At 41.9% G+C, this 21,701-nt stretch overlaps 2 protein-coding genes across 2 annotated transcripts; both read left to right on the top strand.

The window, feature by feature from the left end:
* The first annotated feature begins 2,602 nt into the window (after positions 1-2,602).
* Positions 2,603-8,737, top strand: LOC146970858 (uncharacterized). Its single transcript, XM_085804713.1, has 7 exons — positions 2,603-2,765; positions 5,370-5,514; positions 5,631-5,726; positions 7,130-7,274; positions 7,377-7,522; positions 7,742-7,881; positions 8,440-8,737. Exons 1-7 carry the CDS (start codon positions 2,666-2,668, stop codon positions 8,586-8,588), a joined length of 921 nt encoding a protein of 306 aa, XP_085660839.1. The 5' UTR covers positions 2,603-2,665; the 3' UTR covers positions 8,589-8,737.
* A 3,384-nt stretch (positions 8,738-12,121) lies between these two features.
* Positions 12,122-21,701, top strand: LOC146970857 (actin-related protein 2/3 complex subunit 5-A-like). Its single transcript, XM_085804712.1, has 4 exons — positions 12,122-12,362; positions 15,264-15,336; positions 18,698-18,874; positions 21,018-21,701. Exons 1-4 carry the CDS (start codon positions 12,223-12,225, stop codon positions 21,078-21,080), a joined length of 453 nt encoding a protein of 150 aa, XP_085660838.1. The 5' UTR covers positions 12,122-12,222; the 3' UTR covers positions 21,081-21,701.

Here is a 21,701-nt window from a genome sequence, read left to right as displayed (position 1 = left end):
CACATGCTGTCGCACTGAATCTTTATTTATATTTTGTCGAACTATGGTAGCACTTTGAGAAACTGAAGTGGTAGAAGTTTTCCATCCTGGATTTTAATGTTCACAGAAGACACTGATGCCATGTATGTGTATTGAAGAAATCAGATTAGAGTCAAACTGCAGGTTAAAGGGATAGTTCAACATTTTAGCAAATTGGCCCATTGTCATAATCTCTATAGTTTTAGGAGTAGGTTTGTTACCTTTAATTGTTGGAGCAAGCTATTTTTAGAATGGCGGAGCAGAGCCGCAAGCTGCTCAGAGCTATGCTACGGAGGCTAATGGGATTTCTTGGTTTTCCTCATCAGATACAAAACGCTCTGGTGGATAAATTGTGACCTGCACATTCACCACGCTATGAGAATAACGGAACGTTACGAGACAAAGTTGTTTTCGAGGCAAATGCAGAGACTGCTTGCCATAAACTGCCCCCGACGGGAACGTGCATGAGTGGTTTTGCATGAATTTACGTCTAAAACAACTCTGTCTCGTAACGTTCCGTTGTTATCTCATAGCGTGGTGAATGTGCAGGTCACAACTTGTCCAGAGCGTTTTACAGTTGTTGGATTGTGTATTTGATGAGTTTGATGAGGGAAACCAAGAAATCCCATGAGCCCCCGTAGCTTAGCTCTGAGCAGCTCGCCGCTCTGCTCCGCTGTTCTGAAAATACCTTGCACCAACAATTAAAGGTAAAGAACCTACTCCTAAAACTATAGGGATTATGGCAATGGGCCAATTTGCCAAAATGTTGAACTATCCCTTTAAGGATAGGTCTGGAGTTCTGTTTTCCTTCAACAAAGCCCCTGTGGAGATTACCAGTAAAACCAACCCTGAGTTTATCCTACTTACTATTGTTTGTGCCATAGAGCTCCTTTGTAACTATACAACACTGATGAACTGGGTGATGTGTTCCTTTAGTGCACATACAGTCTATGAGCATAGTAGCAGTCAGTTTTAAAAGGTCTATGTGTTCAGTAGTTATTACTGGGTTATGACACAGACAGCAGGGAAGTCTGAAAATACTGAGAGTCTGGTCTACTGTTGGTGGTCATAAAAAAAATATCCAATCTGTCCAGAGTACATCAGTATGCTTATTGATGGCATAGTGCCTGTACTGATAACACTGTCCATGGAGTGTGTGCATTGTAAGGTTTTTTTTTTTTTTTTTTTTTAATCTTTCTGTTGAATTGTAGAAACTGACGTATTTACTGTTACAGCTTTTCTGTTTATAGCAGTAAATCTGTTGAACTCTGTATTAAAGTCATTAGAATACTGTGCTGCTAAGGCGGTGATTATCATTTTTTGGATTCATCTGCTGTAGTAGATTTTTATTAGTTTTTAACAGTTAGACTGCATTCCTGTGAAATCTAACAGACCAGGGACATGGAGTGAATCCCTCCCAGGCCTAAACACGGTGGTCCTGGCTCCTGGCAGTATGGAGACAGGGTCTTGTTTACCACTCTTACAACGCTTGATGTAAAATTTCAGCTACTTAACAGTTTAGGGTTTTTTTTACCTTTATGTCAGTGAAGGTTCTCGGTCATCCAGGTCATCATAGTCTTTTGGACAGTAGCCTTCAACTTTAGCACTTCTTTTATCCTGTTTTACATTTCATAACTAAGGATACGTTTGAGTGATCTACTTGGTAGAATATGTTGCTCCAATCCCGCATATATCATTCAGCATTATTAGTGCTATCACATATGGTTTCCCATGCCATGTACACGTGTCCAGTCCACTACTGAACCTTGGACCTTGGACTCTGCACAGACTAGAGAAACTGCATTTCATCATTTTACAATGAGAAGTATTCTTACGTTGTTACACTATTTGCCAGTATTTACACAGTGTGCCAACTTTTGTAGAAATGGGTTGTAATTTACTCTCACAGCAGCAAACAAAGAAACTTTGCAATTCAGAACTTCTTACTAAGGGTATCAGCAGGTTATGTCTGTGTAGGTTCAGGTCATAGTAGTTATAAAGTGTTAAAGTGGAAGGCAACTGGACTTATTTTTCAGTTGTTGGAGATGTTTTGCCTCTAATCTGAAAGACTTCATCAGCTCTACAGAATGGGTCAGGGTGACACCTTGGGGTTGGGGCCCTTGGGGGTGGTCCTAGGAGTGGATTTTAAGGATTATCTGGACTAAAGTCCACCTGGCTCCAACTTTAGCAATCAACATTGTCAACAAGTTATTTTTCTAGTGACTGACTGGACAAAACATAAAACATTCACAAGCAACACTTGAAGTTTTTTTTTTTTTTTTTTTGCACATGTAACCCTACGAGGATTGTTTTGATTGTGACCTCTCTATTGCTACAGAGGGCGCCATTACGTCTCCAATGACTGCCCTTAACTTATTTGACAATGACAGGAAACTCTTTTTCCTGCCTCAAAGTCCAGTTATAATTTATGTTAGTTTATAATTCATAATATGAATGTACCGTACATACGTTAACGTGTGAAAACCAAGAGTTTGGCTGTTTGCTCCATGACTGAGGGCGTTTACTTAGAGCACGTGAAAGCATCAGTTGGTCAACGTGCATCAGCGTGTGTCTCCGCCCCCTGACAGACAGTCAGTGAGTGAGGAGACTACAGACGGTGGACAGACGGAGCAGGAACCTTGTCAAAATGAAGGCGAACAGTTTGAGTCGAATTTGCCTGATTATCGTGTGTGCCGTGGTTTATGTTGCCGTTTTAGTTGTGAACGCTTTGGCCGGAGCGGGAAGAGGTGAGTCTGAACAGTGTCAGACATTTCAATGTTTTCAGAGCAGTAAGTTAACACAAAGACTCAACTGTGAACCGTTAAAGGTTTTATCTTCACTATTTCCTCTCCTTTACATTCTCCTCAATGCGTAACATACGACAGCGGTCCTCCACTTCAAACTGTGCATTGACTGATTATGAAACTCCAGACAAAAGGCAGAGGAGCCAGTTGATGAAGTGCAGCTGGCAGCTCATTATGTCACAACCATTGTTACCAAACACGTTCTCTCGCTTACATGACCGTGTTTGTGTCAGTAGCATGTTTAACGTTAGCTAATAGTTAGCAATTAACTGTTAGCCTACTTGTTTTAGAGAGAGCTGGATTTTTGCTTGTGATCACTTTTTCGAAGAAAAATGGTTTTTGTTTGTTTGTTTGTTTCACCATTTGGAAACGTCTGCTCACCCACAACAGGCAACACATTGATGTACTTCTACTGTCCACTAACTGTTCCTCCGTTTGTGTATTAAAATGTGAATTTCATCCAAAATAACGTTAGATTGAGACCGTCGTGGACCGACCACATCACTAACGTGTTAAAATCAACAGACTTCAGTTTTATTTACAACATTTTTGAGTAAGGCATTGTTTCAGTCAACTAAGAAACTTAAACCCACCGTTTCTGTCTGAGAGACGAAAAGGTTTATTAAAAGTGCAGGGCTTCATCCCTGGACAGGGTGGGGCACTTTCCCTGCGCCAGGAATGCATGGAACACCCCAGAGTGTTGCACCGTTATTTTCCACTTAGCTCCAACCAGCAGCTGGAAACAATTTATTTATTTATCATTGACGATCTAACCAGCAGCCGGAAACAGTTAAATTTATTTATTTATTATACAGAAATTAACCGTAAGCGACAATGATGTGGTGATGATTGAGAGTAACACAGCTGTGTGTTCAAAAGCACTGGCAGAAAGGTACATAACACTGAACTTATAGTAAGCCTACAGTTTAGAGATTGTTTTCCTTCTACACATGTGCTCCTGGCATTTTATGTGAAATATTGTACTGTACATGATGTACTCAATGTTATTACATAAGAAAATTCAGGATAAGATTAAAACAAGGATTAGCCTATTTCTGCTTCAAAAAATGCAGTTTCTTTTTTGAGTACCTCATCATATGTTTGAGCTGTTAGCTCAGTGTTTTTTTTTAACAGAAGTTCAGAGAAAATTGAAAAAAGAAAATGAATGTTTGTGCACCAAGTGCCTATTTAGTGAATCACTGGAAACACAAAGCTCCAGGGAGCCACACGGCTAAAGTAGCTGCATAGAAACTTGATGCATTTCTGTACTTGTAGTGAAGTGGGGTTTTGAATAGAGGACTTTTACTTGCATGGATTATCTGTAGATTATTATGGGCTGCTGCTATTTTTTCTTAAAATATCAATGTACTAGCCTACTTCAACCGCTGCACTAAAATAGGGAGCAAAGTTTCTGAGTTGAAATGTTACTGTTCAGTGCTCATGTTAAACAACAGACATGTCCTTTACTTTTGTCTCTGATAGAATAATCCTGTTGTTTTGATATATTTCACATATCCAAAGAGGCAAGGCAACTTTATTTGTAGAGCCCTGTTTAGGGTCTTCACACTGCATCATAACAACATCCTCTGTCCTTAGACCCTCACATCCACTGAGGGAAAGCTCCCAAGACAAAACAGGAGACACCTCAGGGTCAGAGACGGAGGAGGATCCCTCACCCAGGACGGACAGACAGGACATAGATGTTGTATAAGAAAAAAACGTGGTAGGAGCGCACACCAGAATTGAAGAGGATCTGACAGCCGGAACAAAAACAGTGAAGGAAGAAAAAAGCAGTCACTCGACTCATAGCCTTGATGTAGAAAAATATAATTTATTTAAAAAAAGGACAGACGTTTCGACCTCACACAGGTCTTCCTCAGGGTGTCCTTTTTTAAATAAATTATATTTTTCTATATCAAGTATACAGACAAGAAAACAGTTTATTACACAGAATATGCAAAAACATGGAAATGGTTAAAATGGGAAAGATTTACTGGTGTGGGCGGAGTTATGTTTTGTTTAGTTTTTGGTTAAACAAGCTGATGAAGGCAGCTTCTGGTGGGAGGAAAGGCAGGCAGAGCAGGCCAGTTTAATGGGAGGACTGGATGGCAGACTGGTTCATGGAAAGGGAGGGCATAGGCCGGTTTAACAGCAGGGATGGTGCAGAGAGAGTGAAAGACAGACACCAAGGCCAAACTACAAAGTGCAACAGGTAATGACACATAGGGCTCTTTAGCAGTTCAGTAGACCATGTTTCCTTAAGTTTAATATCCTGAGTTCCAGACCAGGACATGTTAAAGCCTCTGCCTAGTGCCTACACTCATTATTTAGACAATGGTGAATTAGCACCAGTTTTCTGGTCCTTTCCTGTTGAACATGGCACTGCTTCTACATCTACAGCCAGCTTCATAAAGAACTGTTGTCCCCAGTTTGGTGTTGGCTGAACCAACCATATCCAATGTCTTTGTGAACCAGACTTTATTAACCAGTGGCAGGATTGTGAATACTTCTTTTGTGGCTAAAGTCTTTTTCTGTTTTTCTGTTCAGGACCTTTCCATTCCTCTACTGGTAATGTGTCAGCCCGCTATGAGACAGACATCACTCCAGCTGGCTGGACCTTCTCTATCTGGGGGGTTATCTATACCTGGCTCACCCTGATGGTCATCTACATCACCTCATATGTATTCAGAGGGTAAGGAGACATCAGAGTGGTTGTAGTAAATATTTACCAGTGTAGCTTCAGCCTTTCTGTATTCATTACTGTGAGCAACATGCACATGAAACTGATAGCTCTCTTTCTGTTTATAGATCATGGGCACAGTGCCTGCTGCCCTGTGGCTTCTATTTCTGCTGGCTGGCCAATATGGTTATGAACATGACGTGGCTGCTGCTGTGGGACAGAGAGTATGTCTGCCGTGTCTACTAATTAATTTATGTCTTTGCACAAAAAAGCAGAAAACAAAGGGTTAAAATAGTATGAATGTTTTTTGTAGACAGCTGTTGAGAAGAGCACAGACCCTCCACCCAAACTCAGGTTCACAATCAGAATCAGAATCCTTTGGCTGATTGGAGTGTTTGTACAGAATGATCTCTCTATGGAATGATGTCATTTTTATCATTTCAAAGAAAAAAGGGCTATAATAAAGCATATAGAGGGCTTTGGTCTGCCTGTTGGTGACCTGTAATATCAATTATAAATGTACTGTGGTTTAACACAGCCAAGTTAAGAGATGTTCACCTTGGAGCATTTTGATATTAAAGAGGACATGCAACAGCCAGCACACTAAACATAATTCAGTAAATGGATTCTCAGTGTCTTCAAAATGGTCTAACCAACACATGAAACGTAAACATATAAATGGCAAGGCAAGGCGATTTTATTTGTGTCCATTTTTACAAACAGTTTGTCTCAAAGGGCTTCATATGGCATCATAACAACATCTTCTGAAAGAAAAGACAAGTTTAATCTAGCGTTTTTTAGCCAACCGTCTGTGGCTGTCTGCCAGCGGAGGAAACCAATCCATTGACAAACTAAACTTAAATCTTTTCCTTAATGTTTACGTTTCATGTGTTAGTTTGACAATTTTGAAGTACACTGGAAATCCATTTAATGAATTATGTTTTGTTGGCTGGCTGTTGCATGTCCTCTTTAAAAATATAAAATAAGAGGAGAGCCTTATGGTAGGCAGTAGCTGATGTAGTGTTTGCTCAGGAAACAAATCTGCAGTGATTATTATTGTCTTTATACCCGTGATTCCCAACCTTTTTTGGCTTGTGACCCCATTTTGACATCACAAATTTCTGGTGACCCTGTGATCACGTGCAGTCATGTGATCGTGCCAGCTCAGCTATTTTTATATGCTGCATTGTATTTGAACTCAATTTATTGTCGAGAAAGTGAAAGTATAGAATACAGTTGTTTAAGATTGTGTGTGTGGTGATTTTAATCATAAATTTAAAAAAAATAATAATTACCGGTAGTTAAAATAATGTTTATTTTTTATCAATTACTAGACATTTCAGGCGACCCTATTTGAATTCCAGGCGACCCCATGTGGGGTCCCGACCCCAAGGTTGAAAAACACTGCTCTATACATTGAAGTTTATATAGTTAATCATCAGTGCAGTTTAGTGTCTCAGGCTTGTGTGTGGAGCTCTAGTAACAACAGACTGGTTAGCCAATCAGAAGAAGAGGGGAGTTTTGCCTGCAGGGCCTTAGCACCATGAAGCCTGACAGACAGGCTGCTATAGAATTTGCTGAGTGCTGTGTTCATGGTCCTGCTCTGTTTTCTGTCCATGTCTTTCAGGTTGATGCTGGCTGCTCTGGTTGTTATTATTCTAATCGCGATTACCAACTACACCGCCTTGTTCCTCTGCTGCTTTGCCACAGATTACTATGGGATGTGGTTGAAGACATACCATCGTAGGGACCTGGCCTGTCTCACAGTTCTGGTAGGGGCCAGTTAGTGTTAACTTAGGGAGTTGCTTTATTCTGGATGCTGCTGATGGAAGAAGAATCTCATTTCTGTCTCCTCTGGATGTTGACATTTGCAGGTGCAGAACGGCTTGGCTGTGTACACCACATGGACATCCATCGCTTCTCTGATCAACTTCTCATTGGTTCTCCACTTGTGGGGCGTGGACAGGAGCACAGCCGCCACTGCATCTCTGTGCATCCTGTTTGCAGAGGTGATGGCATGGTGAGCTCCGCCTGGACAAACTCCACTGATGAGCATTTCATTAGCAGAGAGGAACACACTCATCATCGGAGACGAGAAGTTGGAGTAGACTTCACTTCATCTCTGATAATGATTTTTTTCACCATAGATCCATCACTTCAGAGGTTAATGAAATGTCACAAGCCTCTGGGAGGAGAGACTGAATATTGGTAATCTCAGTGCTTTCATGTATGTGTGTAGGTTCATCCTTGAGAACTGGGTTCTGGACCGCTGGGTGCGGAACATCCTGTCAGTCTACCCTGTGGTGATCGTAGCGCTGGTTGGAAATGTCCTGAGACACTTTAACCCAGATGATCCCACTCCCAACTCTGTGTTCATGGGTGAGTTCAACACAAACACCAAGACCAGTCTCTGTGAGTTCCCCCACACCAGCAAACAAGCTGCCTCCTTTGTCCTGGGTTAGTCTGTCCTCATCCTGCCATGGGGTGACTCATAGACGTAGCATCGTCCTCCCCTTCCACTTATACTATACTCTATAATCATGTTTTTACTGCCACAGAGGAAAACAACCAACACTGTACTGTAGGCATGGCCCCATTACCAGTTCACCAGTTTACCAGTTTCAGTCTGGAGTCCTGTGGAGACATTTATTTACCTAAACATTTCAAAATGACACATTTTTAGAGCTGTAACTGCAATACCATGAAACTGTGATATTTTTGCTCAACCGTCATAATCTCATACCGGCCCTACCGAACCAAATAGATTGCAGATCAGCTCTCACCCTCTCCCTGGAGGTTGTCAGGATGAGCCACAAATTAAAGAAATTCATAGTCTGTCATCTCTCTGTGTTCCCTAATAGAACTTCCATTTTTAAACTTGAGGTTGTCACGTTCTTGAGGCTGACAGCCCTTTTTTTTCTGCTCGTCTTCCACCAGTTGTCCTGTTGGTGTTGGCGTGCGTCCTGCTGGTTTCCCGGGTGTGTACAGTCATCTGGAGGAACATGTGGAGGCCTCTCCACTCCCCCGGCTCAGCACGACTGATGGTCTCGCCTCTGGACGGCAGCAAGTTCAGGCTCTTTGGTTAAACTGTGCCCTCCCAGCCAACATGCACTCATTTTTAATATTTGCACTGCAGGCTTGATTAGGAAAAGTACCAGTTGTAAATGAAATATTACACTTGTTCAGATGTTCATCTAGTCAGAGAAGAGGGCTCCACTATTAGTTTTTCTACACAACTGAAATACTTTCTTTGAAATGCTTAGCTGTTAACCACTACTTGCATAATGTTGTCTATGTGAAGTACCTTTTATATAAATAGAGTCATTACTTCATTATCATTTTTCTGTTTTAGTGCAGATTTATTGTTGCATTGCTAGAAAGAAATTTTCAGAAATGTTTCCCCACCATGAAGAAAACATCCCATTTTCCTTGTTCCAGTTAACAAGATGGAACATTTGGACATTTTGATACATTTTTTAAAACGTCAATGATGTTGACATCTACAAGTTTGTATAGTTTGCTGTGAATGTAGATGATACAGACCTGAAGAACATGTTGGGCAGATAATTCACTGGGAACACACCTGATCCAACATTCTGGATATATCTTCATCCCACCTTATCCCATGTGCCATAAGTGCCATCAGTCATATCATGAAGCGCCTCTTGGGTCCTGCCCAGTTTTGCACTTAATTATATTTAGTCTTCATTTTGATAATTTCATTGCCTGTATCGTAAAAACTGTATTTTATCCGAGATTCTGTGCAGCATTTAACTTGACCTATTCCACTGTCTAAATGTTTTTTTGTGTGTTTGTCTGTTTTAATGTGTTTATAAGGCCTATGCTGCAAAAAGAATTTCCTCTGAGACAATAAACCTGTGTACTGAAATTAATTGAAGTGTGAGGACTATATATGACACCTGCAGGTGGCTGCAGAGGCAGTGGCATTAAACAGATGAACACCTTGCTTTGACACGTGTCCCCTGGAGCATCCTGCTGCTCACACTTCAGAGACATGTTGAGCACATTCTTGGTGACAAATGTTTTAAATAGTTTTTGTGTTATTTCAGCTGTGGGCAAAGACGAGATAAAACCAGACACTTGTACATCAGAACAACAGAGAACATACTGCTGCTCCAGCACATATGCTGATCCAAGTTCAGTTTCAGGTCGGCAAGCATCAGGCAGTGAAACATGTCTTTCTGTTTTAAGTCTTTGCCATTTCCTCTCTAAGGGCTTCCCATGGTTTATATTTGGCTGTGGGCAGTGTACTGTGGAAGATGGACACGTGCTGTTTGTCTCCATCACCAGGACAACAATGAGTAACTGAGGAAAGTGATGGTGATCCATTGTTCCTTCCTCTCCAGCTCAACCCCCCCACCTCTGATATCAGGTGAAAAGCCTGGTTTCAAATGTTGGATTTTTTTTTTTTACTTTTTCCAGACACTGGGAACTTCATTCACTATTATAGTGACTTATAGTAAAAGCTAACAAGTGAAACAGTACAGCAGAAGGCTCAGTCTTCAGAGGTCTACTCCAGAAGCAGGATTATGGCTCCAGACCGGGCCAGCTCATCTGAGACCACTTGTATGAAAAATATAAAAAGCCCCAAACCAACAACTCAACATGGTAACAGGTAAATAAAAAACAGAGCCTCCATATGAATCCATTTATAGAGCCTGAGCTGGAGAAAAGAGGCAACATGTTCAGACTGATTCCTTTTATCTTTCATTCATGCAAAATGTATCAGTAACTGACATCTTGTTAAAATGGTGTCAGACTATCTGTAGTCTGTATTCATCTAGCTTTTTCTAGATCATCATTATGTGACAACTTTGACAGGACCAACCAGAATAGGAGGAATTATCCTCACTCAAAGAAATTTTGAGTAGATTTTCTGTTGAAAAGACTTACATGCTTTGGAATATTGTATACGTTTGTTTTTTTATCCCTTCATTTTATTTTTCCCTTCTTCTCTTTACATATTTTTTATTTGAGCTTTAATTTAAGATCGTATGTACTGTTGTGCTACCATACTTGGTGTATGTTTCCTTAAAAAAATAGTTATTCACCAGTTTGTTAAAGCAGAAGTAAGTGGTCCGGTCGTTTTCGCTAATGCTGCGTTCCAGGCAGGCTTTTGAAATCGTAAATTACAGCTTCAAGTCACAACTTACGACTTTGTAGCGTTCCAGGCAACCCACTCGTGTTTTTCCGACCTGTTTTACCGGTGAAAGTCACTATAACGACCACTCGTAACTTCCGACCGGTGAACTCGTACCAGATCGAACTGGTACGACTTCACGGTCGGAAAAATACGAGTTTCCTTGAACGCACCATAACAGTCCTCGTCCCTACGTCGCCACATTCACGGCGTCCCTTGGCTGCACACACAGCCCTGCATGCCGTTCTCTCTCCTCATTGGATAAAAACTGTAGGATACGATAAATGTTTTCTCCTCGGCTCAGAGCAGAGCAGAGTGACTGACAGACCCGTGTTTCAGACCAAACACTCTATGTAAGTGATTGCTGTCGGAAGATATAACTATTTAAGACTTATATTAACACAAATAGCTATATCACTTACTTCTGCTTTAATTAACATCAGCTGATAATAGCCACCATCAGCTAATGGTTCCATCAGACTTGGTACAGTGGTTCCTACCAAACACATGACTGTACGGTAGTACTGAGTTTAGGTTTGGCTGATGAATTCAAAGGTCCATCTATAAGAGTCAGCATGTTCCATTCTCTGCTTTCATTTGTCTGTTCCTGTTTTACACTTGTCTCATTTCCTCAATGCATGGAATCCAGTAAGACATGTTTTTTTCTAATGCCTCCTAAACCATATGTGTCAACAAAGGTCAGATGACTGAGACTGGATTTCTGATCAGACAAAACATCATGCATCATTTGATTTGCAGGCCAAGAACTATTTCCTGTCCCAGTGAGAGGCGAAAGGCGTCTGGACTGATGGACACTGGAATGAAAAAAGCAGACACAGCAGGGTATGAAAGGCATGGCAAGTTTCACTCATGAACAAAAAAAGAGTCTTAAAACATTACCATAGGGGTGTCTTGGAATGTGTATGTTTTCCTCAGGGAAATTAAATTTGATATTTTATTCAACTTCATGAACCTTTACTATTCATGCACATGAATCAACAGGCCACATAGTGTAGAAAAAATCTGAAATTTTTAGACAAAAGCCATTAAATTCTGGGGATAGTTTAAATTGTGTTTTGTTTTGGAGGGGAAATATCAGAAATGATTGTTAGATATCAGACATGATGAAAAACACTCAAGGTCCTGAGCAAAGGCGCCATATGTAAGGAGATACTTCATCCTCTCGATCATCACCATCCATTATCATTATCACTTAGTTTGGAAAGACTACCTATCTACTCTATCAGACAGACAAACAATGAGTCAGCAAGTTTGTTTTTTAATTAGTTGGACTTTCTACATTGAATTGGTATGATTTCCATGATAATACCAAAGATATTCAAACCGTCTTTGATCATACTTCAACCCGCTCAGTCACCAGCACTCCTGTCCAGCAGGTGGCGGTAAAAACTAATTCACCCATCGCCAGTGAAACCAAGGAAGAAGATGAACAGGAAGTGAGAAAGTACGGAAGCGGCAGCAGAGCGGACAGCTGAGCTGCAGATCCCTGCTGTCCCCGGAGCAACTCTTTCTCTCAGATAGTCCCCACTGCGTCCAACATGTCCAAAAACACCGTGTCCGACCGCTTCAGGAAAGTGGACGTGGATGAATACGACGAGAACAAGTTCGTGGACGAGGATGACGGAGGAGAGAACCAGGGAGGTCCGGACGAGGCGGAAGTGGACGGTCTGCTCAGACAATATCCTTCTCTACCTGTCTTCTGTCTCTGTCTGTCTCCGTGTGAAGTTTGTCTTCAGTCAGACAGACATCACCGGGCTCGAGAAAACTGTCGCTGCCGCCGTCACGTGCTCAGCTCGCGGCCGTGACGAGGCAGAGCTGTGGGTCTGGTTAGTTAACAGTCGGAGCTTCTCGGTGGTTTTTTACAGTCAGAATATATCTGAGGTGAGTTACTGGTATCGCATTAGTTCAAATAGTGACACTAGAGACACGTCCTGCTCAGTTCCCGCCCTGTTCGTTGCAGGTTTGGAATATTACGTTTTGACTGACTTACTTCCGGTGTCAGGAGGGTGTGGTCGCCTCTAGCTCTGCTGTCTGTCTGTGGGGACTTCCCTGTCCACGGGTCAGCTCAGGTTACTGGGCTCAAATACATCGCCTATTTAATGGCTACTGAAAAGCAGCTGAATCCATTTATTCAGTGAATGTACATTTACTGATTCCCATATATGGTAATATGTTGCTGCTCCTCTACATTATGCAGTTTACAGCTGCTACTGTTACTCTGTTTCCCACAGCGTGATAAACTTAGCTGTCATGTAAAAGCAATTGTTGAACTACTAAAAATAGACAAAATATAAAAATTGACTCCACTGTATTCATAATAACGATAAATAGTATAAGTCTACTCTGGACCTTGGCTGATATTCAATAGTAATGATTATTACAGTATTTCCTGCCATATAGGCTACAATTATCTTCCTCCCTTCACTCCTTCGTAGCTTGATTTGTGACAAAAAACAAATGTATAACCCCCTGCTCCTCCAGATTCTATTGTATAATGTCTTTGCTGGACCCAAACCTCATGTAAACCTAACTTTGTGACTTATTATAAAGTACTTTAAATTATATTTTGCTTATACTCAATTAGAGCTGCAACAATTAATTGATTAATTGCACAATAATCGATTATTAAAGCAGAAGTAAGCGATCCGGTCGTTTTGGCTAACTTTTTATCAGCTGAGTTAGCAGTCCCCGCTCTCGTCATTAGGGATGGGTACCTTTCGCATTTGAATCGATACGGTATCGATACTCGGTACCTGGGAACCGATATCGGTACCAATCGGTACCTGTTTTCGGTACTTTTTGTGTGTGTGGTAATTTAAAAAAAAAAAAAAATCAAAATGTCTAAAATTTTAATATTTACCTCTTAACATCACAACTCCTCAGCCTTTAAGAGTATTTTATGTTTTAGGGATGGGCAATGATTTTCATATAATGGAATAGTCATTCAATGAAAAAAAAAAAAAAGTTTATGAGACTATCGTCTTGTCTGAAAAAAATGTCCGTTTTTACTGAGGAGAAACATGGAAAGACTCCTACAGCCATCAGAAAGCTCTGTGTGAAACTTTGTCAAATAAAAAACAACTGAAACTGCAGTGCAAACTCTGCAACATGTGGACTTCACGTTTTGATGAGGAGAGGGGGAGACTTCATCCTCGTTTAGATCTGCTCTCATTACGTGACGAGGACTTGAATGGCGCCGCTGTGATGAGAAGCGGGACTCGGGAGTCGGGACCGGACCGCTTCGGTACGGATTGTCACAACAGTCCGTTCTTCACGTTAAATGACGGACGGCTGTTTTTCAGGTAGTGATTTTAAACGACGGGCTGGCACTGCTGCTTCTCCGCCTCTCATTTCAGAGAGAGAGAGGGAGAGAGGGAGAGAGAGAGAAGGGGGGCGGGCGCGACTGTGCAGGGCTCATGCAGACTGTCGCACGACGAAGGTGCGTTCAGGTACCGAAATGTGGTACCGATTGACGTTATGTGAATCGATACTCGGTACTTTGGTGGGAATTCAGTCGGTACCAAAAAAGTACCGGATTTCGGTACCCATCCCTACTCGTCATGGATCTATTGGTCCTCGTCCCTACGTCACCACATTCACGCGCATCCCTTGGCTGCACACACAGCCCTTCATGCCGTTCTCTCTCCTCATTGGATAAAGGTTGTAGGATACAAGGAAGTATACAAGACGTTTTCTCCTCGGCTTACAGCAGAGCAGAGTGACTGACAGACCCGTGTTTGGGACCAAACACTCCATGTAAGTGATTGCCGTCGGAAGATATAACTATTTAAGACTTATATTAACACAAATATTCCGCTTACTTCTGCTTTAAATTAATTGTCAACAATTTTGATAATCAAATAATCATTAGAGTAGTTTTTTAAGAAAAAAAGACTAAATTCTGTGATGTCAGCTTCTTAAATGTGAATATTTCTGGTTTCTTTGTTCCTTTATGATAATAAACTGAGTCTCTCTTTGGTTTGTGGACAAAACAAGACATTTGAGGACGTCATCTGGTGGTTTGGGAAACACTGATTAACTTTTTAAAACATTTTATTGACTAAACAACTAATCGATAAATCGTTTAAATAATCGACAGATTAATCGATAATGAAAATAATTCTTAGTTGCAGCCCTATGCTCAATATTCAAGTTAAAAGTAACAGTTAAAGAAACAAATAAAGGTTGTAAACTCATAGTGGCGTTACTTTCTTGAACGATATGGAGAACACTCCCACTACTAGCCAAGATGGAAAGATAGATAGAAGAAACACAGTGGGCCCAATGGATGTTCAAACACACAGGCATCAGTGGTACCATCAACTTTTAAATTGTTTCCATGGTTACCTCAACAAGACCTGTAATTAAAAGCAGACGTCCTGCTATCATCTGTTTTAATAAATCTAGTTTCTATCAGTTTGGTAAACATCCTCCATGGTTAAATGACTGTTGCTGCTGGTTGTGACATTAATGTAAACGCTAGCATAACACCAGGAGAAGGTGTAGGAAACCTTCTCATCTCCGTGTGTTTACACATGTACCATCATGTCTTCTGTGGTCCTTGACTGTTGTTCTGCAAGGGGAACATGAATGGCGCCCTCCTTGCTGTGCTGAAGAATCCTCCAATCAACACCAAGAACCAGAACGCAAAGGTATCGCTGTCTGTCTCCCACTCACTGTCTGTTCCTTTCACTTTCACGCTGATATTCTGTCAATCATCAAGTTTTAAAAGGCAGACTGAACTTTTTCTGCTCTTTCTGCTCTCTTTTTCACGTAGCCAAGTATTGAGATTGAGTGAGATGGCTCTAATTGTGCAGTTTAACAGGAATAGCCATAGTGTTTGTGTCTGACTCAATGCACCAGTCAGCAACCAAAGGAGCAGACGGATGAGCAGCTGAAGCTACCTGATCATTGGCTGCTGCGTTCTCATTCAGCTTTTAATAGCTGTGTGCATCAGCAAAAGAGGAAGAAAGGAAGTCAGTAAATAGATTCAGTCTGTGTCCTGAGAACAAATTATGTGAGATTCATGTTGATTTTCTTTTTTTTTTTAACTTTTTTTTTGTTGTTCTCAGTATATCATTGTATATCATGTATCATTTAAAAAATATATAAGAATAGTAAATGAATTTAGCAATAAAAAAGGGGGGGGGGGGGGCAGTTAGGGTTATCACTGTGTTAGTAATTTCATTATGCGGATCTATCTTTTAAAGGGATAATTCACTCAAAATTGAAATTTCACTCATTATCTACTCATGTCGACTGGGAGAAGTTTCAGAGTCCCCCGTGCCTTCTCTGAGTTACAGCGGGGCTCCGTGCAGCACTGCATGTCCATATGACGGTTGCAAACGGAGCTCACTTTTCTTCGTCCAAAAAGACACACCAAAAAACATCCAAATACCTCCACACAGCTCGTCTGTAATGTCCCTCTTGTATTGAAACCCTAACATGAGAAATTGTTCAGAAAAAAAATTAAATAAGTCTATATTTTAAGCTTGTTTGTAGCAGAAGCTCCCAGTGTTGCTCTTCCGGAATCTCGCACGATTTGCGAAGCCATGAACTGGGTGCAAATGAAAATCCTGCAAGATTTGCACAGACACAGGCAGAGCAGTGAACTGAGACACTGGGAGCTTCCGCTACAAACAAGCTTAAAGGGATTGTTCACCCAAAATTGAAATTTAACTCGTTATCTACTAGGGGTGCAACGGTACAGGTAGCCCACGGTACAATACGTACCTCGGTTTTTGGCCACGGTTCTCGGTACGGTTTCGGTATGTGTTTTGTGCAGAGAACTTTTTTTTTCTCCCAAAATAATGTTTATAATTTATAATATTTCTAATATAGCTCTCCTCTCTATCTCTCTCACTCACACACTCACACACACACACACACACCTGAACTGTCTGTGAACAGCCCCTATTTCCTCCCTCTGCACACTCCTTTAGTCTTTCAGTATGGTGCACACTCTGAAGCCACTTTCAAACAGAGATCGCGCGAATAACTAATTAATTTCCCCCGCGATTGCGATCAGCGACCGCCTGTTTGTTTTCTTTCCCCCCCCCCCCTCTTCTGTGTGTGTGAGCTGCACTTTCAGTGTGATGGGGGGGGGGGGTCACTGTGAGTGTGTGGAGGCTCAACAGTGATTGGACATCAACTCGCGGGGGCGGGCTTTCGCCTTAAACGGCCAGGCACACACATACACGGCACAGCTGCCTGTAAAGCAGGAAGAGCTGATGCAAGCTGAATCTGAAATACCGCGGTCCAAGAGCGTATTGCACCGGTTCGGTATTTTACCGAGAACCGTTGCATCCCTATTATCTACTCACCCTCATGTCGACTAAGGGCTGGGAGAAGTTTCAGAGTCCTCCGTGCCTTCTCTGAGTTAACAGGGGGTCTCGGCGTAGCAGTGCATGTCCATATAACGGTTGCAAATGGATACCAACTGTCTTCGTAACAAAAAGACACACCAAAAAAACATCCAAATACCGACCAGACCCGAACCAGGGTCTGTCCTCTTCCCAGTTCGTCCAAATTTGACGAACCGGGAAGAGGAGCTTTGAGAAGCTTCCGCTACAAACAAGCTTGAAGCATAGACTTATTTAATTTTTTTTCAGAACAATTTCTCATGTTGAGGCTTCAATACAAGAGGGACATTACAGACGAGCACTATGGAGGTATTTGGATGTTTTTTGGTGTGTCTTTTTGGACAAAGAAAAGTGAGGCCCATTCGCTACCGTCATATGGCAGTGCAGTGCTGCACAGAGCCCCACTGTAACTCGGAGAAGGCACGGAGGACTCTGAAACTTCTCCCAGCCCTTAGTCGACATGAGGGTGAGTAGATAATGAGTGCAATTTCAATTTTGAGTGAACTATCCTTTTAACTCACTCTCAGAGAATAGGTTATCTGCTCCGTCATATAGATTTTTCCAGGTGATATGGAGGTGCTCCAGCTGATAAAAATTTGCAGCTCTTCCCTGGATGCCTTCAGGTTTTAGACTAAGTAAGGCGAGTCGTGGGTCAGGTCAACATGAAACCTCCCTAAGGGCTCCATAACCAGAATATGTGGAGATGGTTCCCTATACATTCACCACAGTTTCTTCAGGACATGTCAGTGTGTGTTGAGCTCATCGTTGTGGATATTTGTAGTGTCCAAAAGTCTCTGGTTGTTGCTTTACAACTGAATCCATGTTGATTTTCACATGGGGAATTGTTGATGTACAGCTGCTGTAATGATGATGAACTGGAGCACAGAGGACGTTTGAAAAGCAGAAGTAGATGTCTTCCTGGTTCTCACTGTTCAGACTGGAGTTGTAAAGTAGCACTAACGTTTGGAGTTTCCTTTGCACAGTGATGAGTGATGATTCCTTCTCCATCTCTATGCTCCAAGTCTGTGTATGACACACTTATTCATCTTTGACACGGACTGTTGCAAAATGTCATTTTGCCTGTTGTAAAGCAAACAGAACACTGAAAGACAGGAACCAGCAAACAGACAAGGGAACCAGATGGTGTGGTAACAACCTCATCCACACGTCTATATTCACCACTTGTAAATAAGTCAAATGAAGCAGCTTCCTTTCAGAAGACTCTAGAATTAGATTGGTGATTAGAAATGACCAACACTGTCCATCATTTACACATCTGAGGATTTCCTCTCACATAAAATGACTGGCAACTGTGACAACAATTCATTCATCAATACCCTTTTTCTAACTTGGTTTTTACCCTTGGCAACCATGGCAACTGTTCACAAACCTTTGGTGCCCAGCTACAGTATGTGATGTCTTCCTGGAAAGACGTCTAATGTAAACTTGTCTTTAATTGGGACACACTGAGGTGAGGTGCTGAGATGAGGTTGCCAGTCTCTGTCCTGTTCCCTGACTGTCTGTTGGTTCAGCACTTTGATAATTCTACCATGATTCAACAGCTGAGTCATAAGTACTTAACATTGTGTGTGTGTGTGTGTGTGTGTGTGTGTGTGTGTGTGTGTGTGTGTGTGTGTGTGTGTGTGTGTAGGAGCGAGCAGAGCTGCTGGTGGTCAAGGTGCTGAGCAGCTTCAAGAGCAGTGACATAGAGAAAGCCGTGGGCTCTCTGGACAGAGCAGGAGTGGACCTGCTGATGAAGTACATCTACAGAGGCTTCGAGAAGCCGTCAGACAACAGCAGCGCCGTGCTGCTGCAGTGGCACGAAAAGGTAACAACACAGACTGCACATGGAGCTGCAGCCGCTGAGTTAAAGTGGGCAAATGTCATGAGCAGTGATGGGAATAACTGTGTTATAAAATAACAGCACATTATGTAATAACACCGCTACAGTTACTGCTTCCCTCATTACAACGCTGTTACCTTTACTGACAGGAAAATGCACTAGGGATGTCATGATTATAGATTTTCTTGGTGCGATTATTGTCAGAGAAATAATCACGGTGTTACGATTATCACAATTATTATGCATTAATTAATTTCACGACACTATGAATGTATAAAATCAAATATAGTCCAAAAAAAATTATGTTACTTATTTTAAGTATCTATTAATATAGGACCAATTATTAATCCCCCAGGGGAAGTGTTTGAAATATCCAAGTCATTAATTGTCATCTACACCAGATGTTTAAGTTTATTTTAATCGCTTTTTTAAATTACAAACGACAGGCTAACATTTAAATTCCTACCAATTCAATGTTACATTAGGTAATTGGACCAGTATCTGTGCATTTACCTTTATTTTGGTATTTACCTTTATTTTGGTACACATCTGCTGATATGGTTCCAACATAATCTTTTTTGGAAAGTGACGGTATTTAGAACGCTTTACGATTAAATAATTGATAAAATTAAGTATATTTTTGGGCTTTTTCGTTCCTTTATTAGATAGTACAGTCAAGAGACAGGAAATAGGGACTAACCAACTCACTGTTCCTCCGCACAGACAGGCTCTGTGACGCTGTGTGGTGGAGCCTGTCTGTGACCAACACCAACACTGGTCATGGGCAAATCTAACATCGCAGGAAAAAGCATTCAAGTATTTCCTTTTGTTCACATGTTTATGCTCTGTTACTTTACATCTCACAGCTTGAATTCATTCTGAACCACTAGTGGTTTGATGTCTTTTTGTAGCATCAGTCAGTTTCACTTTCACATGCTCAGTCTGATGTTAACCACAGACCCTGAATCAGCTGATGAGCCCTAATGAGCCAGTCAGAGTCGGACAACTGTAACGGCAAAAGTACCATATGTTGTTGTTGTGAGGTTTTTTTTGTCTGGACCACAACAGTGTGGCTAGTTTTTATATCTCTAATATCGCTGAGTCAGGAATCCCAGGGAAGAGAGGAGCACTTTGAGGACAGTGGAGGACAGGAGACAGTAGGTGCATTTTCCATTATCCCTAGAAATGAAGGAAACAAGTAATGGAAACACCTGAATTTGAAAAACCTCTCAAATATCGCTAAAACATCTTTACACTCTCTTGAGGTGGTTTTTCAGACGTATCAATATAAACTGTATCGCAAAAGTGTAATGGAAACACTTTTTTCGCATTTACACGTCACCGGAGTTGTGTGTGTCCCCAGCTGTTGGACTGGAGGGGACGAATGAACTACGTGTTTTTTGGGCATTTTGGGCATTGTTTCTCAATAAATTAGAAAACCCTTTCCCCGTTTCCATGCATGGTTGAAGGATATTGGCTCGCATCCACGCTCCACTCGCTCCTCCGCCAAAATGTCCCCTCGATGTCACATAAACCAACCCGGGTGTGTGGACACAACCACCGTATATTGTTGTCAGCACATCATCAAGACTGGTGTCCCTGCCAGCTGCCAGCGCCACTTTCAGCAATCAAGCGCTGTTTTCGTCTTTGTTAAAAACAATAACAGCAGCAGCTGAGATCGCTGTACCGTCACCATGGAAACTTAAGATGCTTACGTCCAGCTTCCTCAAAGTGAAGTCTCGTGGGGTAAGAATTACGGGATATCGCGAGACTAGATTACGGCTCATTCGCCAAACAAGGATGTTGTGTGGAAACACCCGCAAATAGCAATTGCACTTTTTCTAAATTTCAGAAATATCACTTTTATTTTTGCAAAAATTTGCAATGGAAACGCAGCTCCTGAGCAGAAAGCTGGAAGTTGGACCGAGGCAGAGGGAGGGGGATGTTATGTTGTTAATGTTATGTGTGTGTTGGAGCCACTCTAGTGTTGTATTGTTTGTACTGTCCTAACTCTGCAGAAGACACACACTCAGGTTTGAACTTCATTTGTATATGCAACTAGTTGTTAATGTTGTTCAGGGGACTGATGTGAGTTTGTCCCTGTGTGTGTCTGTGTGTCTGTCCTCAGGCTCTGGCCGTGGGAGGAGTTGGCTCCATAGTCAGAGTCCTGACCGCCAGGAAGACGGTCTGATGGTCCAGGGTCCACCAGAGTCCCTGTGTGAGCAGACGTCAGCCAATCACTGGCCAAACCCGACGTCACCAGAGCCGACAGAGAGACACGTCTCTACTCTTCTGCTTTTGGACATGACCCCCGTTTATTTTTGTACTGGAACTGAGTGTCTTCTCGACGCAGCTCTTTCCTCTTTTTTTTCTGCATTCACTCTTTTCAGTCACACCTCTGCAGTTTGGAAGCGCTGGCTCTGAGGCGGTGAGGTGCTGGCACCTCACACTGTCTGTCTGCCAGCCACACACACTGAAAACACACTTGGGACGCTTCACTCTGACACATGCTGTCCACAGCAGCTCCTTGTCCTCTCAGACTGCTTCACAGCTGCTCTCATGCCTCTGCTGGCTCGCTCTAACATCCTCCTCTTTCTCCTGCCCCTCCCCCTCCTAAACCACTCATCATCCAAGGTGAGGTGGTGTCTGTCCTGTCCAGGGTCTTTCCCGCCTTTGGCCCAGTGCTTACTGGGTTCTGTTTCCCTAATGTCCTAACATCTTTGTTCTATTTTTTTCTACTTTGACCAATTCCTCATTGCTTCTATTCTTTTATATCTGAAATAAAAAGAAAATAATGTGCTACATCTGCAAA

The sequence above is a fragment of the Trachurus japonicus genome, chromosome 17, assembly GCF_045865225.1.
Source record: "Trachurus japonicus isolate A0001 chromosome 17, Traja_1.0".
Taxonomy (NCBI): domain Eukaryota; kingdom Metazoa; phylum Chordata; class Actinopteri; order Carangiformes; family Carangidae; genus Trachurus; species Trachurus japonicus.
The sequence above is the reverse complement of the archived record's forward strand: the minus strand, read 5'-3'. Positions and strand labels throughout refer to the sequence as shown.

Excerpts from the sequence above, each read along its gene's own strand:
- LOC146970858 (XM_085804713.1), top strand. The coding sequence starts at position 2,666 with ATGAAGGCGAACAGTTTGAGTCGAATTTGCCTGATTATCGTGTGTGCC. Across the intron at positions 5,515-5,630 it reads ACCTCATATGTATTCAGAGG|ATCATGGGCACAGTGCCTGC; the intron begins GTAAGGAGACAT and ends TTCTGTTTATAG. Across the intron at positions 7,523-7,741 it reads TTTGCAGAGGTGATGGCATG|GTTCATCCTTGAGAACTGGG; the intron begins GTGAGCTCCGCC and ends GTATGTGTGTAG.
- LOC146970857 (XM_085804712.1), top strand. The coding sequence starts at position 12,223 with ATGTCCAAAAACACCGTGTCCGACCGCTTCAGGAAAGTGGACGTGGAT. Across the intron at positions 12,363-15,263 it reads GTGGACGGTCTGCTCAGACA|GGGGAACATGAATGGCGCCC; the intron begins ATATCCTTCTCT and ends GTTGTTCTGCAA. Across the intron at positions 18,875-21,017 it reads TGCTGCAGTGGCACGAAAAG|GCTCTGGCCGTGGGAGGAGT; the intron begins GTAACAACACAG and ends GTCTGTCCTCAG.